The sequence below is a fragment of the Mercenaria mercenaria genome, chromosome 14, assembly GCF_021730395.1.
Source record: "Mercenaria mercenaria strain notata chromosome 14, MADL_Memer_1, whole genome shotgun sequence".
Classification (NCBI taxonomy): domain Eukaryota; kingdom Metazoa; phylum Mollusca; class Bivalvia; order Venerida; family Veneridae; genus Mercenaria; species Mercenaria mercenaria.
This window is the reverse complement of record NC_069374.1, coordinates 25,194,712-25,212,120: the sequence shown is the minus strand read 5'-3', so window position 1 is coordinate 25,212,120 and position 17,409 is coordinate 25,194,712. Positions and strand designations below refer to the sequence as shown.

The 17,409-nt window shown below is 35.7% G+C and overlaps 1 protein-coding gene across 1 annotated transcript; it reads right to left on the bottom strand.

The window, feature by feature from the left end:
* Positions 1 to 303: 303 nt before the first annotated feature.
* LOC128548413 (uncharacterized) lies at positions 304 to 15,749 on the bottom strand. Its single transcript, XM_053523092.1, has 4 exons — positions 15,207 to 15,749; positions 14,329 to 14,484; positions 13,652 to 14,030; positions 304 to 4,794 (listed from the first exon to the last, which is right to left on the bottom strand). The coding sequence occupies exons 1-4, from the start codon at positions 15,747 to 15,749 to the stop codon at positions 2,084 to 2,086; spliced, it is 3,789 nt and encodes a 1,262-aa protein (XP_053379067.1). The 3' UTR covers positions 304 to 2,083.
* Between the last annotated feature and the right edge of the window lie 1,660 nt (positions 15,750 to 17,409).

Genomic DNA, 17,409 nt, shown 5'->3' with positions numbered 1-17,409 from the left:
ATTGAAGTAAACAGTACCTTTATTTAAGTTTTTACTAGCTTCGGTTGGTGTCATTTTTATACTAGAATGTTTTGTTTTGTTATATTTATCAACCATATCCTGCAAATTATCTAAATAAGTATAAGTATTATTTGCTGTAAAATATTTCCACATTATTCTTTTTAAACTTCTATTAAATCTTTCAATAACTACAGCCTTTCCTTCGTTAAATGTATGGTACATGTTGATTTTATTTTTATTCAAAAATGATTCAAACTTTTTATTATAAAATTCTTTTCCTTCATCTACCCATAAATTTGTTGGAATCCTTGCAGTCTTCGGGGACTTTCGTCCCTGAATTCTATCTTCTGAAACTATTTTTTCAAATGCTTCTGTAACAGATTCTCCAGTTTTATTCTTTAATGGAATAACCCAAGCATATTTACTGAATATATCAATAACGGTTAACAAGTACTTTACTCCTTTATTATATTTTGAAAAAGCTTGCATGTCAACTAAATCAGCTGACCAAGTATCATCAATGTTATTAACTATCACTCTTCGTTTCCTAAATTTTCTTTTAATTGGTTTGTGTAATTCTTCTGCTAATTCGTCGCTCCAGCGGTAACTCAGAGTTACCGGCTCTGCAGTGATTCCGGGGGTATACTCTACCCCCTTTTCCCGTTTTTTGACTTTTGTCCCAGCCCAAGTTTGTATTTCGTTTTAATTACAGGTTTTACAACTAAATGTTTTGCAATCTTTTCTCCAAATGTTTTTGATTTAGTTTTATTTAAGTTGGAAAGCATTTCTTTGTCGCATGTACCCTTTTTTTACACCGCTGTCATAGCAAAAGTCATGGTCCATACATACTGCATCCAGTTCGTTGACAGGAGGTCCGTTATCTAAAGGATTTCCTGGTCCACAATAATTATATCCTGGGAGTGTTACACCTTTCTTAGATAATAAAGGTAACATTGCTTTATGAATATCTAAATTACCTGCTGTGATAGTACTTTTAACAAACTTTGATTTCATTTTTCTACAAGACGAACAGGTGGCCATTATCATTCTTTTCCCGTTTTTTTGCCGTAACATAGTGAGGATTTATATTATCAGTAAATTTTCTTTCTTTCAAACAATATATTTTATTCTGTAAACTCATTATATTATATGTGTTTAAATTTAACTTTAAAACTTTTTACTGGGTTTAAACCTGTGGATTTTAAATTGTCCGGCATTAGTTGGTTCGGACCGGGGATTAAAGGTTAAATGGGGTTATACTGTTTCAAAACAAACAATTACTTTACTACTTAGTGCCTATTATTTTGCATTTTTAGTTACAATGCCTATTTATATGTCATGATAAAGTCGACAAACTTGAGGCATTATGTATCAAACTAACTGATTTTGTTACGCATTGTGTGTCCTACTTGGAAGAAGGGATAAATTGTTTTTCACACTGTCCGTCTGTCGGTAAATCAATTGGTTTCCTATCAGTGACTAGAGTCCTTGTTCTTTTAATAGATGTTTGTCAGTGTTTATGAGATGACCTCTATTGTTACGTTGGTCAGTAAATCAAAGGTCAAGGTCATTGTGACACTGAGACTGAAAAGATTATGCTCAAGAACTAATAGTTCTATGACCTACAGTTGTCATACTTCGTAGGGTGATTGCCTGTTGTCAGTAGATGGCTACTTTAGTTTTGGGGGTCAGAAAGTCAAAGGTCAGGGTCAGTGACCTCTAGACTGAAAAAAGTGGCCACTAAATATCTAACAAAAGATTTGGTCTACTTCCATACTTGTTAAGGGGTCAGTAGGTCAAAGAACAAGTCCATAGTGACCTCAAATCACCAACAATCCAAAGACTGGTACCATACACACACTATTTTTTGCCATACTTTACTTGTTGATATTCTAAGCTGACTCTAGACTTGGGGAAAAAATCGAAACTTTGGTATACATAAATAAAGTTTGGAGAAATGTAGACTGAAGATTTTTTTAAAAACAGAATAGACTCATATCTGTTGTGTACAATTTCAATTCATTGCTTTTGCCTAGCCCTTATCTATGCTGATTCTTACACGCTAATGATGTAACGCATAGTTTTAGTCTCTAATAGTTCTGAATACAAAGCTATTAGACTTCACTCCATAAACATTTTCATTTTCTCCATCCAGAATCACTTCAAACCTACCCGAAGATTTTATATAATCAGTTATCCTCTCATATTCCTCCGCTGGTGTTACAGTACATTCTTCTAGCATTACCTGAACTGACTGTAGGAGCTGTTCAACCTGCTGTACAAGCTGTTCCAGTGATGAACTTGTCATTGTTGTATTCATCATATGAATATATTCAATATTTGCATCACACGATAGTTTCAATACTTTGTTCTTTATATCAGTATTTACAACAACAAGTTCCTTGATAGTATTTAGTCGTGGAATTGTATCCATCATATTACTAAGGTCATTTCCTCTTTCGTGTAATTGAAAATAGTAAAATAGTCTTAATTTCTTTGCATCGGGTAGACAGTTCAGGAAGGAAGAAAATGAGCTTGACGTTTGCAACGGTCCAGCATAACACACTTCTAATACTGAAGTGTTTATTAGCACATGTATTAAAGGTAGACCACCTAGTCCAGTTGTAACGAGTTGATCATGCTGAGACAGATCCATACTGAAACCGGGACATGACTCACCATGATCTATACATGTGATGTGAACCAATGTTATATGTTTCATACATGTCCGATGTGTCAGGTGTGATATCAGACTCTGCAGCAAACAATGAGACATTCTGAAGTTAAATAAACTTAAAGATGTCAGATAGTTCATGTCTCGTATTAACTTTACACTGCTATCTGACAGTGTGCGATATATACCTGCCCTTGATTCACCTTTCCACATCACGCTAGCAGCAACTAGAGTATTCAGCGTATTGACAGAACCAGCAAGGATATGGTCAAGGTCCTCGGTCACTATTGGACAAAATAGGAATAGACTCTCGAGTGTATGTATGTTCTCCAGATTAGGATTTCTGATGAGATTTTGGGTGTCCATTTCAGATTCACAATTGGAAAGCCAGATTGATTTGATGTTTTCAGTATTCGTTTTTATTAGCTGCTGCAACATTTGAAGATGTCCTTCTTTATAACGGTCTCTGTCTATGATAACATCCTGAAGTAGCGGGTTAGCAGATGCATGATTAGCATCCTTACTTTCTTTGACACACGCGATATACATATCTTGGAGATCTTTAACTGTTTTATAGAGAGTGTGTTGGCCAAAGGAAAGCGTACTCTTACTTCTGAATTGGATTATCATTTTATCACCATTAATAATTTTGCTGAGCTCTTTTGTGAGAATGTGCAACCGTTCAGGACAAAGTCCACTAAGAAATATAAAGACATTTGACATTTCAAGGATATTTTCAACTGAATTACACTTCTCTAACACCGATTCTTTCGCATCATTGTGATCAGCTTTTGCGTAGATGTACAAGGCTGCTAAGAACTCCTGAAACGTTTTATGTGAAAACGAAACTGTAGTCTCATTCGATATTAATCTTCCCGGAAGTTTGTTTTGTATCAGAAGTCCAGCTGATAAGCAGAACGTTTTTTCGTCTTCATTAAGGCAGCTGTCCATCAGAGAACATCTGAAAACGAGAGATCTTTCTTCTATTTCACAAAACAAAGCTTTAAACGCTAACTGCCCTAACGATAGGAGGATTTTCCCATATGCTTTAATATGACCACAATTTCTGAACACGGCTGGCAGTAAAACAGTATCAACAGCATTATCTGCGAAAACGACTTTTGTAACCTTTTTTTGTCGTTTTTCCCATCGATGAAGTAGAAAATCTATGATATTTGCATATAATTCACTCTTTGATTGTCCTAGAGATTTTCCATCACATAACAAGCAAATCATGTAAGTAAGTATAAGCGGGTTCTTTTCAAACTCCGGAGTAGACCTTGAGCGTATTTCAGTTGTTGTATCTTCAATTTGACTATTTGTTCCATCGTTAATACAAGTATCAGTATCGTCCTGAACTAAGATCTTTTTAACAGCATTTGCTATTAACTGTCGTGAAGATTCGTCATCAAGATATCCTATCTCGATATGGTTATCTATCTGGCTGGATTTGAGGTTAACAATGCTTAATTTCCAAGATCTAGTTGTAGTGAGGATTGTGCAGTTTTGTCTAGGTTTTCTATGTGGTAAATCATCTTGTGTCTTTGTGCAGATTGACACACTTGGTTCGGGATGGGACCATTCGTCAAGGCCGTCTAAAAGAATTAAACACTTTTCGCGATGGAGAAGTCTTTGCATAAAATCTGGAGTATATTTTAAGTCGTTTGCTAAATTCTGAACAACTTGACTTGCAATCATGTCATCAACATCGCACTGTGCGGTAGAATTTCTCAAAGAAAGTAGAAAAATATATTCAAAGTCCTTCATTACCTGCATGTATTCTACAAACAATTTACTTTCACTACTATGATTTCCATGGGCGTGGCACCATGCCAACACCAACTGTTTACAAAACACGGTCTTCCCTAGGCCAGCTCCTGACGTCAAGTATATGTTGGAACACGGTTTCGATTTCCTATAGAAAACGTCTTGTAAAGATTTAATTGGCTTCCGTACTTCTACAGCAGGACCACTTAATGTTGTCTTTTGCACTTCAATTGAATTCATAGTAGGTTGAACGTAGAAACCTTGAAGATGTGTATCATGTTCATCGAATATAGACGAGAGAGGAATGGTGCTGTGGTACTGTTGGTTAAATTCCAGTAGGTCAGACTTGAAATCTGAAATATATATACAGTTTAAATAATAAGCAGAGACAAAAATGTAGATTTCATCTTCGTACCGATTTCATTTTCCATCAATTGCTTATCTACCTAATATCTGTTTATAAAATATGGAAACCAATAATGTAATTCATGACGACAGTGAGATATTCAGAATTGTAAAAATTGAAAATTATTTCTGGTTATATGGCATATTAAAATAATGTAATTTCAGCATTTTTAGATGGAAGATGTTATCTTCTTGGGCCAAATGATTTTGGGCATAAATATTACTGAGAATATTTTCCCATTTAATTTGAAATACAATTAAATCATGGACGGTAAAATATTAGCTAAAGAAAAGTCATTTGATCAAAAGCATCACGCCTCAATAACTATGTACTTATCTTTAATTTAGAAAAAGTTATCGTAAATTTGAGCATCAGCACTCCCTTACAGAAAATGGTCTGTGGTGAATGGATGCAGTAAATGATCGGTGAAAGATTGGTTAATAGAAAGTGAATGAAGTTGGGATAATTAACTTTTCATTAACTTTTCACATGCAAATGAGGTCTGCGGTGAATGAGCTGCGAACAGTCTGCGGTGAATGAGCTGCGAACAGTCTGCGGTGAATGATCTGCGAACTGTCTGTGGTGAATGAGCTGCGAACAGTCAGTGGTGAATGAGCTGCGAGCTGCATGTCTGCAGAAAGTTTTCGTCTTGTAGTTTCAGAAGTGATGTTATTTTAAGAAAATGTAAAGTTGATAGATGAAAAGGTGGACATACAATGAACAATCACAAAAGCTCATCCTGGCACTTAGTGGCAGATGATTTAATAAGCTAGTATATTAGCTTGACACTTCTGTATATTTACATGTACAAGAATTCAAAGTTATGAATACTGTTCAATGGCATAAATAGTCTGCATCTGTTTAGAATTACATGAATCAAATAAAATGAAAACAAGAGGGCCAAAATGGCCCTATATCGCTCACCTGTTATCATTGCACTTAAGGACAAGAAGGTCAAACAATCATAATCAAGATCAATCAAAAGAATTATGAGAAAATATAGTTGAAATTTTCTTAAAGTTACTTCAAATAAAATTATTTTCAAATCAGGCCAGTAGTTTCATGCCTGAAGGATTACATCAGAGGAGGTTAGGAGCAAAATTTTGACTGATGAAGCCCAAAGGACAGGAACAACAAAGGGAAGAAATTAAAAATAAATCTAAGTCCTCAGAAAAAAATTTAAGTCCAAAGGACAGGAACAACAAAGGGAAGAATTTAACCAAAATTAAAAAAAATTCTTACAAGGTACAGATATGTCAAAATACACCTAAAAGTTGGAGGTACCATCCATGTTTTACCATCCATGTTTTACCACAGAAAAGTGGTCTCGGTTTTTCCCTACGGCCAATAATAAAAAGTTTCTTAAATAAGCTATTTATAGTAACATAAAAGGGAAGTAATTAAAAAAATTTATTGTAACTGAACAAAGTCATATGAACTTTGACCCCTAAGTGTGCCCTTGACCTTGAAGTGAGCCATCCGAAACATGTGCTCTGCACATTGTTTCGATGAGGTGAACATTTGTGTCAGGTTTCTTTGAAATCCTTCAAGGGGTTCAAGAGTTACAGAGCGGAAGGGAAATTGCTAACCAACAGACATACAGACAGACGGACACCAAGGCGATAACATAATATGTCCCTTCGGGCGAATAAAAAGGAATCGAGATCTTACGGTGATACAAGTTGTGTGCAAGTTTGGTTAAAATCAAATCATAAATAAAGCTGCTATTGTGCAGACAAGGTCAAAATAGCTAATTTCGGCCCTTTCAGGGGCCATAACTCTGGAACCCATAATGATATCTGGTTCAAGAAAGGAACCAAGACCTTATGGTGACATAAGTTTTGTGCAAGTTTGATTAAATTCAAATCATAAATGAAGCTGCTATTGTGCAGACAAGGTCAAAATAGCAAATTCTGGTCCTATCAGGTGCCATAACTCTGGAACCTATAATGGAATCTGGCCAGTTTAAGAAAGAAACCAAGATCTTGTGGTGATACAAGTTGTGTGCAAGTTTGGTTAAAATCAAATCATAAATGAAGCTGCTATTATGCAGACAAGGTCAAAATAGCTAATTTTGGCCCTTTCAGGGACCATAACTCTGGAACCCATTATGGGATCTGGTTGATTCAACAAAGGAACCAAGATCTTATGGTGACACAAATTTTATGCAAGTTTGGTTAAATTCAAATCATAAATGAAGCTGCTATTGTACAGACAAGGTCAAAATAGCTAATTCTGGCCATTTCAGGGGCCATAACTCTGGAACCCGTATTGGAATCTGGCCAGTTCAAGAAAGGAACTAAGATCTTATGGTGATACAAGTTGTGTGCAAGTTTGGTAAAAATCAAATCATAAATAAAACTGCTATTGTGCAGACAAGGTCAAAATAGCTCATTTTGGCACTTCAGGGGCCATAACTCTGGAACCCATAATGAGATCTAGCCAGTTCAAGAAAGGAACCAAGATCTTATGGTGATACAAGTTGTGTGCAAGTTTGGTTAAAATAAAATCATAAATGAAACCACTATCGTGCAGACAAGAAATTGTTGACGCACAAAAATAGCAAATTCCGGCCCTTTAAGGGGCAATAACTCTAGAACCCATGATGGGATCTGGCCAGTTTTCGAAAGGAACTGAGATATCATGCCAATACAAGTTTTGTACAAGTTTGATCAAAATTGCTTGCAAAATGTGGTCTCTATCTTGTTCACAAGAAATTGTGGACGGACGACGGACGAAGGGCGATCACAAAAGCTCACCCTTGTGCATATCACAGGCAATTAAAAGGCACTTATTGTAGCTGATACCATGCTATTAACATAATCCGCTATGCTCTGCATGGTCCAGAATTTCAAACTATACCAATCATTTTGCCGCCAAAATTGGCGCAGCTATTTTATTCACAAATTATGAAAATCAAGTTTCTTCGGGGAATAGAAAGTGAATTAATGATACAATATTAAAAATAACAAGTCCTGCGGTGAATAAGAAGCGAACACTGCAGTCTGTGGTGAATAGAATGTTAAAAAATATTTGATCGCCAATCATTAACCGGATGCGGTGAATGAACCACGAACTGCTGCTGTGAATAGCTCCATTAACTTTCTATTAACTTTCCATTCACCAGAGAAGGCTTGTTCTGTAAGGGCTCATAGGACTCTGCCGAATCAAAACTATTTTCAATGTGTATTTGTTGCCTACTAGCTTATTGAAGTTGAAGATACTGAATAAAAATTATTTTCCATTATACAGAAACCATTTCCTACCAAAATATCAAACTTTGTAAAAAATAGTGTTCCTACATATTACATTTCATCAAAGAGCAATAAAATAAAAGTATAAAAAAATGTAATTTTCTCTCTTTGATTTCATATTAATGTCCTCTGTCGTTAGTAAATTATTAACTTAATTCCTTCTGGAAAAGGATAAATAATGATGGTATAATTAAAAGTTTGGCATAGTAGAAATATAGTCCTTGGAAAATGCACTTTCTCTAAATGTTCTCTATCATTTTGTGAATCACACCCCTTAGACATTTCTTGAGATATCTTTATGATAAGTAAAATAAACATATTAAGGTGTAAAAATTAAAAGTAAAATGAGTTATAATTCTACCTCTTAATATCCTCTATCCTTTTATGGAGTAATAACTGCAACTCAAGATCTGCACTGTTTGCAATTCAGTCAGTGCCTATTTCGTGAGCACCCTTTTTAACAGTTAATGGTACTGTCGAAATTGAAAGATGGACAAGTTTAAATAGAATTTAGCAGGGTTAATGTTAATCGGATTATGGCAGCACATATATAGTTCAAAAAGTAAGCAAAGCAGGGTTATGACTCTTTTTTTATATTGAAATTCTATCTAATTTGAATAATTTCCCTTTTAGCATGTTATGACCCGGACAACTTTGTTTAAACAAGGGAAATCATTCAAATTGCTTGAGTTATGAAACATTGCACTTCCAGTTTGTCCCACCTGTCACTGTTGGTAAAATTCAACAAAATAGCTCTAATCGAACAATTCTCGTGACAAAAGTTATATGAGTAGATTAAATAAAGTGTCAGAACTTAAGCCAGGTAGTGTTATGTTTCTTGCTTACTACAATTTCCCTAAATGTCCTTTGTCTTTGTATGCTGTTCAAATAAATTCCAATCGGCATTATTAAGAGCTATGATCTTATTTATACCTGCCAACAATAAAGGGAGATTCAACAAGAGACAAAAATGGACTAAAGGCGCCCACCTGACGAGGACCTTGGCCATCTCACATTACTTCTTAGCAGGTATGGTGATCAGTTCATTAAAATAAAAGTTAATCATAGATTTTTTTCTAGACTTTGCCATGTCAGCCCAAAAAATGCGTAAACATTAAAACAAACCTGATGCTAAGTTGTTTGAATAGTTTTATAGTTTTGATTCAGGTGTATCCTAAAAGGGACCAAGTGAAACCATTACAATGACGCTACAAACCAGATCTAATGACGATCCATCCAGCGGTTCATAAGAAGTCATTTTGTAAGTTTTTCTTTCTCGATTTTTAGCTCTAGTGGCCTTGTAAAAGAGGCTGACTGTCCCCTTTTGAATACACTTGGGAGAGGACCTTACAATAATGCTACAGAACAAGTTAATGAAGGTTCAGACAACAGTTCATCAGAAGAAGGTGTTTCTAGGTGTTTCTGTTTTTAACACTTGTGGTCCCTTAAATGGCTTAACATCTTCATTTGAACAAATTTGGAAGAGGCCCTTACAATGATGCTACCAATCAAGTTTGGTGAAGATTTGTCATGCTGTTAATGAGAAGAAGTCGTTTAAGGTATGTGTAGCTCTAGTGGCCCTTAAAAGGAGTCGAGTACCTCTATTTGCAAAAATAAGGATAGGATCTTATATTAATGCTAAAGGCAAATTTTAATAAACCTCCATCAAGCGGTTCATGAGAAGAATTTTTTTAAAGATCTTTATATTTTTAGCTCATAGCCACTAGAGATAAAAGGGACCAAGTTCCCCGATTTGAATAAAATTATGAGAGAACTTTATAACGATTTTACAGACTAAGTTTGATGAAGAGTGGTTTAAGATGTTCATGAGAAGAAATCATTTAAAGATATTTCTAGTTTAAGCTCTAGCGACCCCTAAAAGGGACTATCTACATTTTAACAGATTTTGTAAAGGATCTTATAAGGATGCTACAGACCATCACTCTGGAACCCATAATGGAATCTCGCCAGTTCAAGAAAGGAACCAAGATCTTATGGTGATACAAGTTGTGTGCAAGTTTGGTTAAAATAAAATCATAAATGAAGCTGCTATTGTGCAGACAAGGTCAAAATAGCTAATTCTGGCCCTTTCAGGGGCCATAACTCTGGAACCCATAATGGAATCTGGTCAGTTCAAGAAAGGGACCAAGATCTCGTGGTGATACAAGTTGTGTGCCAGTTTGGTAAAAATCAAATCATAAATAAAACTGCTATTGTGCAGACAAGGTCAAAATAGCTAGTTTTGGCCCTTTCAGGGGTCATAACTCTGGAACCCAAAATGGGATCTGGCCAGTTCAAGAAAGGAACCTTGATCTTATGGTGATACAAGTTGTGTGCAAGTTTGGTTAAAATAAAATCATAAATGAAACCACTATCGTGGAGACAAGGAATTGTTGACACACGGACTCACGCACGGACGGACGGACTGACGACGGACGACGGACGAAGGGTGATCACAAAAACTCACCTTGTCACTATGTGACAGGTGAGCTAAAAATCAAAAAGTTATCGCGTGGCCAGGTGATTGCTATAAAAACTGAAAAAGAAACAGAAAGCAGTAAATCTGGTACTACTACTACTATAACCAATATCACCACCATCACCACCACAATCACCACCACTTCCACTACCACCACCATTACTACTACTACTACTTCCACTACCGCTACCACCACCACCACCACCACCATCACTACTACCACTACCCCCATCACAACTACCAATACCAATATTACGACCACCGCCACCACTACCATTAATACCACTTCCACCACTACTACTTCCACTAACACCACCAGCACTACCACTACCACCACCATTGCTACTACTACTACTACCACTACTACTACAATCACCACCACTCCTACCACTACCACTACCACTACCACAACCACTACTACAGCTACCACCACCACCATAACCATTACTACCACTACCACCACCACTACTACCACCACCACTATCACCACCAGTACTATTACTACCACCACCATTACTACCACTACCACTACTGCAACCACAACCACTACTACCACTACAACCACAAACACTTTAACCATCACTACTACTACCACATTCACTACTACCACTACCACCATCACTACTTCAATGTACCACTACCACCACCTCTTCTACCACCACAACTATAACTACCACCACCACCACCAATACCACTACTACCACCACCACTACTTCCACTGTTACCACCGCCACCACTACCAACACCATTACTACTACTACCACAACCACTACCAACACCATTACTATCACTACCACAATCACAACCACTACCACCAACACCACTACCACTACTACATCTCCACTACTACCACCACCACTATTACCACCACTATCACCACCATTACTACCACTACCACCACCACAACCACATGCACTACCACCACTACTACTACCACCACCACTACCACTACCACCACCACAACCACAGTCACTACTTCCACCACTACTACTACCACCACGACCATCACTGCCACTACCACTACCACTCCTACCACTACCACCACTACTATTACCACTACCACCACTACTACTACTACCACCAACACTTCCACTACCACCACCACTACCACATGCACTACTACCACTACCACTACCACCACAGTACTACTAATACCACCACGGCTACTACCACTACCACTACAACCACTTCAGTAACTAACACCGCCACTACTACAACTACCACCATCATTAACACTACTTCCACTACCACCACCACTACTACCACTTTCACAGATTTTTTGTCGATAAATTTGATTTGATGTCTGTCTATTTTTAAATATCACTGGCATAAGGATAATGCATTTCTGTAAATAATGTACTATAATATTATGTTGTGAATTTAAGCTTTGACAAATGATTTTTTTTTATTTTAGGCTTACATGTTTATTAATGTAATAATTGATGCTTTATTATTAACTAAATGTTTATTATTGTACACAGCCGTTGAATATGTTTTATATGTAGAAGTAGGCGTTTAAGCAAATAAACAAGTTTCAATGTTCCACTACTACCACCACCACCACTACAACTACTGGTGGTGGTGGTAGTGTTGCCGATGTTGGTGGTGGTCATGGTGGTGGTAGCGGTAGTAGCGGTAGTCGTGGACCGATTCTCAAAATATATATCAAGGAATAAAGTCCTATACTAATGAGTAAAAGCCTGTACTAAATGAGTAAATTTTTGGGGAAGCATGAAATAACTTTAAGATTTTTTACGTGAGAGAAAAGCTACATTATATATATTTCCAACTAAACTGAATTTTCTTTAATTATGATTTGAAACATTCTTATTTGCATCAATTCTTTTAATTTAGGATAAGAAGAACTCATTCGGAGCAAAGATTAATTTACGTCCACCAGGGCTGCTTAAATATTGAATCATAATGAGTATGCACACTTGACAATCACCGTTTAGCTCACATAACAATGTGTTTATAGAGGCCAAATGAACGTTTCATAACTTTAATTTTCGTATACAATAACAATAACAATGCATTTATTGGAAAGCGATCAAATTAAACACAGGCTAAACTTGATATATTTGCATGGCAGGCTCCTGCTAGGGTGGGTGGGTTCCGACCCACTTCCTGGAATGAGTTGAACAAAATTATAAGTCGCAGTTTCATGCATTTTTATATCACAACGTATGTGACATATACGTTTCGGTGTTAATTAACTGTCAAAAATGGCCAGACAAATATGTCACACTAGACACATGTCAATTTTACGGTCGAATATATCACACACGTGTGATATATTCGATCTGTGACATATACGACTCAACAGGGCTATATAATTATACTACAGACCAAGTTTGATGAAGATCCATCAAGTGGTTCACAAGAAGAAGTCTTTTAAATTTTATTTTTCTATTTTAGCTCTAGTGGCCCCTACAAGGGGCCAAGGTGATCCATTTGAACACACCTGATAGAATTCTATGCCAGAGTGATACTGGTCTGGTTTGGTAAAAGTCTGCACAGTAGTTTCAGGGGAAATGTTTAAGTTAAAATGTTAATAACGGACGATGGACGCCGGACCATCTGCCTATACGGATATTTGCCCCCTTAACAAAGTTCAGGTAAGCTAAAAAGGATGCAAAGAAGTGTAACGGTCTCTACACGTATACTTTATTTCTGCGCGATGTGTTCTTATTGATACAATGATTGCGTGATATTTATTTCAACAATTAGCGTTTTTCTACGGACAAGCGTGTTATATTAGTAAACTTAATATTAGGAACATAATTCAGAATGGAATCAAGGTAGAGTTATGATTCTTGTACCGTGAAACTGAATATTAGTAAACATTCATAAAAATAATAAAGTCTTGACGGTGGACGGTTGCATGCATTTCCACTACCGTCAATGACCAGGCTGCAACATTTTGAATTTTGTCGATTTGCATTTAATATATTTGCTTTCTTTTTGAAAATATTTTAAAAGTGTGATGTTCATCTTGACGCTCGATCCTTAAAAATCAGGAAAAAATGGTAAAACAAAGCTATTGAACAATTATAGTTACTTATAATTACCCGCTTTCAGACGTTGATACTCAGTGTCGATAAAAGTTTGCTTCATGTCTTCTATCTCTGCAACTGCCTGTGTCTTTACTTTGTCAATATCACTATTGAATTCCGTCTTAAGTTGTACAGTAGTTGATTTGATATCATCTATGGCAGTTCTTTTAGAACCCTCTATATCATCGATTGCTGAGACTTTGGCAATAAATATGTCCTTTATGCTTTTGCTCGCTACTTCATCGAGTTTATCAAGATCAACCTTAATTTCGCGTGCGCGTTCAGCTAGTGTTTCATTGACCACTTGCAGGGACTTTTTTGTGTTTTCATGTATAACATTTTGAAGAACTTTTGTGACGTCGTTTGTTGTTATTGTGAGAGAATCCGTTTTCAACTGAAACATTTTTAAAACAAGATCAACATTGCCATTACAAGCAAACGCAAGGGTTAGAAACTACATTATAAGTACTATTTGTCATTTAAAGTATATAGATGTAAATTGGAGACATGTACTGTTGACAAATGAAATAAAAAGTTAATGAAATCATACCTTAGTCCAAATAATAGGACGTTTAGGGACCGCGTGACAACTTTTGAGTGTTGCCGTCCCTTCACAGAGGGATGGCAACTATAAGATATCAGATCTTAAAATAAGTCATCCCGATAAGCCAGTTGAGCAAGGCTAATAATACCTTAGTTATTTTCTGAACAGATGTTGCTGCCTTTAAATCTCCCTGGAACAGACTAGAACCTAGAAAAGCGACCAGTGTGTCGAGGATATTGTTCATATCTTGATCACTTATACAGAGGTCTGGAGAATGTCGTACTCTTCTAGTTACCTCCCGGACCTAGAAATAAGAATCTGATTATAAATTCATTGTATGTTTGATAATACAGAACAAAGTTTGTGCTTTCATTAAATTGAATATATGTAACAAAATTACCATTACAAAGTATCAGGTACAACAAGGAAAATGCTCCTCAGGCAAGAAAATCTAACATGAGATGAAAATGACAACGGCCATAGGAGAGCGCACTCGACTAGTTCGATGCCAGATAGTTAAATAGGGCAACTCAGAGGAACTTGAGCTATCTCTGGAGTAATTAATACCTGCTTTGTCTTTAAAACGAAACACTGAAACATTCAGAGATAAAAAAAAAGCTAAAAGCATATAAATATTAATATCAAGTTAAGAAAATTGAGGGTATTTGTGCCCTCATCTTCGTCCACCACAAAACAAAACAGGTCAGCCACATCTAGAAATCTTGGACACTGTCATATGGGTGCAGATGCGGAACAGCTGTTTCAAGTGTTAATCAACTCCTATTAGTAATAACTGCTATATGGTGAATTTGAATAGTGCATCAAACATTAACAAGAATGTCCGAGTATAAAAGCGTTTTAGTTTTAGGCAGAGCCTCGCATTTTATTATTTTATTCAACTCGTTTAATAAATTCAATATGAAAAGACACTTATGTAATACCCTCTATGTATACTTCGTAAAGTCGAGCTAATGGATAATACACAGAATGAATACCCAGTATAAATTTGTATAAGGAAATCATTACCTGATCACAACTGCGCATGATGACTTTGTTTTTGAAGGCCGAATGGTTCATGATGACACTGACAATACCATTTATATCTGTTTCTGCTATAGAAGTGACACCGAGATATCCATCCGGAGGCAGGTAGCACTTTGCCAGTTCCCACGGGTTCTGACACCAATCCTCCGCTTTAGTGTTTTTCCAAGATGGAAAATTGTACTTGTGGCATTGTTTTATCTTTTCTCTCAATCGATCACAGATATGTTTCGGACATGGACGGTACCATTTCTGTTGCGTATAGTGGAAGGAACAGAGACCTGTTTTCACTATACAAATACCTCTCGTAGGGCACGGCAAGATGTTTTCGTTTTTACATTGTCTACAGAGATCATTGTTTAGAATTTGTTCCGGTGATAATATGTCGTTAAGTGTGTCTTGATGAAACGTGTTTATCTCAGTTAACACGACATCCTCAATTCCATCCTTGGTAATGTTCAAGGCAAGATTGGCTTTTATCCAGTTTTGAAACCCCTTATCCACTAATTTTGAGATATTTTCTGCCATTTCTGAAAAGAAAATGTAAAAACATGATTCACTATTTATATTAGACAATAAAAGGCAATGAATATTATATAAATATTGCATTCCTGAGAGGGTGATATGAAAAATGTTCACCGCGAGATATATGAATATCGACCGAGGCGCCAGCCGAGGTCTATATTCATATTTCGAAGGGTGAACATTTTTCATATCACCCTCTCAGGAATGCAATATTTATTTTATTATACCGAAAGATTATAAGGGTCAAAGCATTTACTGGAAAATCAACATAGTAATTTATTTAATATTAAAGAGTAATTACTAACCAGATAATGAATACAGAATTAAAGAGTATTTACTTGTTTTGGCGACTTTGTTGTGTAATAAGACTTTTTTTGACAGATTCAGTCGGGACGTTTACATATCGCTGACCCCTACAGTATATTTATTCTAATATTTCAACATTGCGTCAATCAGTAGGCCTAACATTCGAAAAACGGCGATAACTTTCTTTTTTCTAAACGAAACATATAAGTGTGAGTACTCATTTTCTTAGTTAGATCATTTCCAATCTCATGGTGGTAGTTTCGATTCAATATTAAATGAAAAGTTGTTTTCGAAATATTTTGCACGTAGCATAAAAAAGAAAATTCGGCCGGATTCGCACATGCAAGAGCACCAGAAAAGGGTAATTTAATCCTAAAGTATAATTATATAAACGCTTCGTCTTGAAATTTATCGACTCAGTCTTTTAATCAATGCGTAAGTATCAATCTCTCAACGGGTGATATGAAAAAATAATATCACATGCGCAGAAAAACAAAATAACGCTGTTGCGCATGTGATATGAAATCATGGATCATATCACCTGCGCAGAAATTGAAAATAACGGTTTTGCACATGAGTCATAAGATCATTGGGGAATATGATATAAAATTCAAGTTAAACTAATGGGAAATTTGCATTGGACATTTATGTGAGGTATAATAATACAATTTATTCATTGTTTACCATTTTCATTAACATATCGTTTTTGTAATGCATTAAAAATGCATGAAAAAAAATCATTAAGTAAAATTTTAGGTCTGAGTATTGAAAATATTGGAACGGACCAACGATGATGTATTGTTGGGTTTATCAACACCGCGAGTAGTTTTTAGCTCGACTATTAAAAAAAAAGGTAGAGCTATATGGGATCTATAACATTTTGTAATTTATCAATAACGTGATTTTTATATTCATCGCTAACTATTTGATCAAGTTTTGATTTAATAACATTTCTTCTTTTAAGAACTTTCTTATATGAATTTTTGTCTGGATTCATTATTTCTCCTAAAGTGCTAGATAATTTTGACATAATCATTCTATCTACCTTTCTATTAACCATCTATATATAATATACTTATAGAAAAAAATCTTTAAAAACGCACCTAATGAAATTATATTGATTTGAGAAATTTGTTTATATTATCTATATCTTTTGAATAAGATTTTAAAGTCATTTTTTCTAAATTGTTATCAACTGTTAAAATTTTAATACCTTCTTGAGACATTCTGTTTAACCATTCTTCGTGTAATTTGTGTAGTTTTTCTAAATAATCTAAACCAACTTTGTTTTCTTCCGTTCTGTTTCTTTTTTGAAGTCTTTTAAAACATATTTCTGGGTCGGTTTTAACATAAACAA

Coding starts and splice junctions, on each gene's coding strand:
- LOC128548413 (XM_053523092.1), bottom strand. CDS start 15,749: ATGGCAGAAAATATCTCAAAATTAGTGGATAAGGGGTTTCAAAACTGG. Junction 14,031..14,328: donor CTGTTCAGAAAATAACTAAG/GTATTATTAGCC, acceptor AAAATGTTTCAG/TTGAAAACGGATTCTCTCAC. Junction 4,795..13,651: donor GTATCAACGTCTGAAAGCGG/GTAATTATAAGT, acceptor TATATATTTCAG/ATTTCAAGTCTGACCTACTG.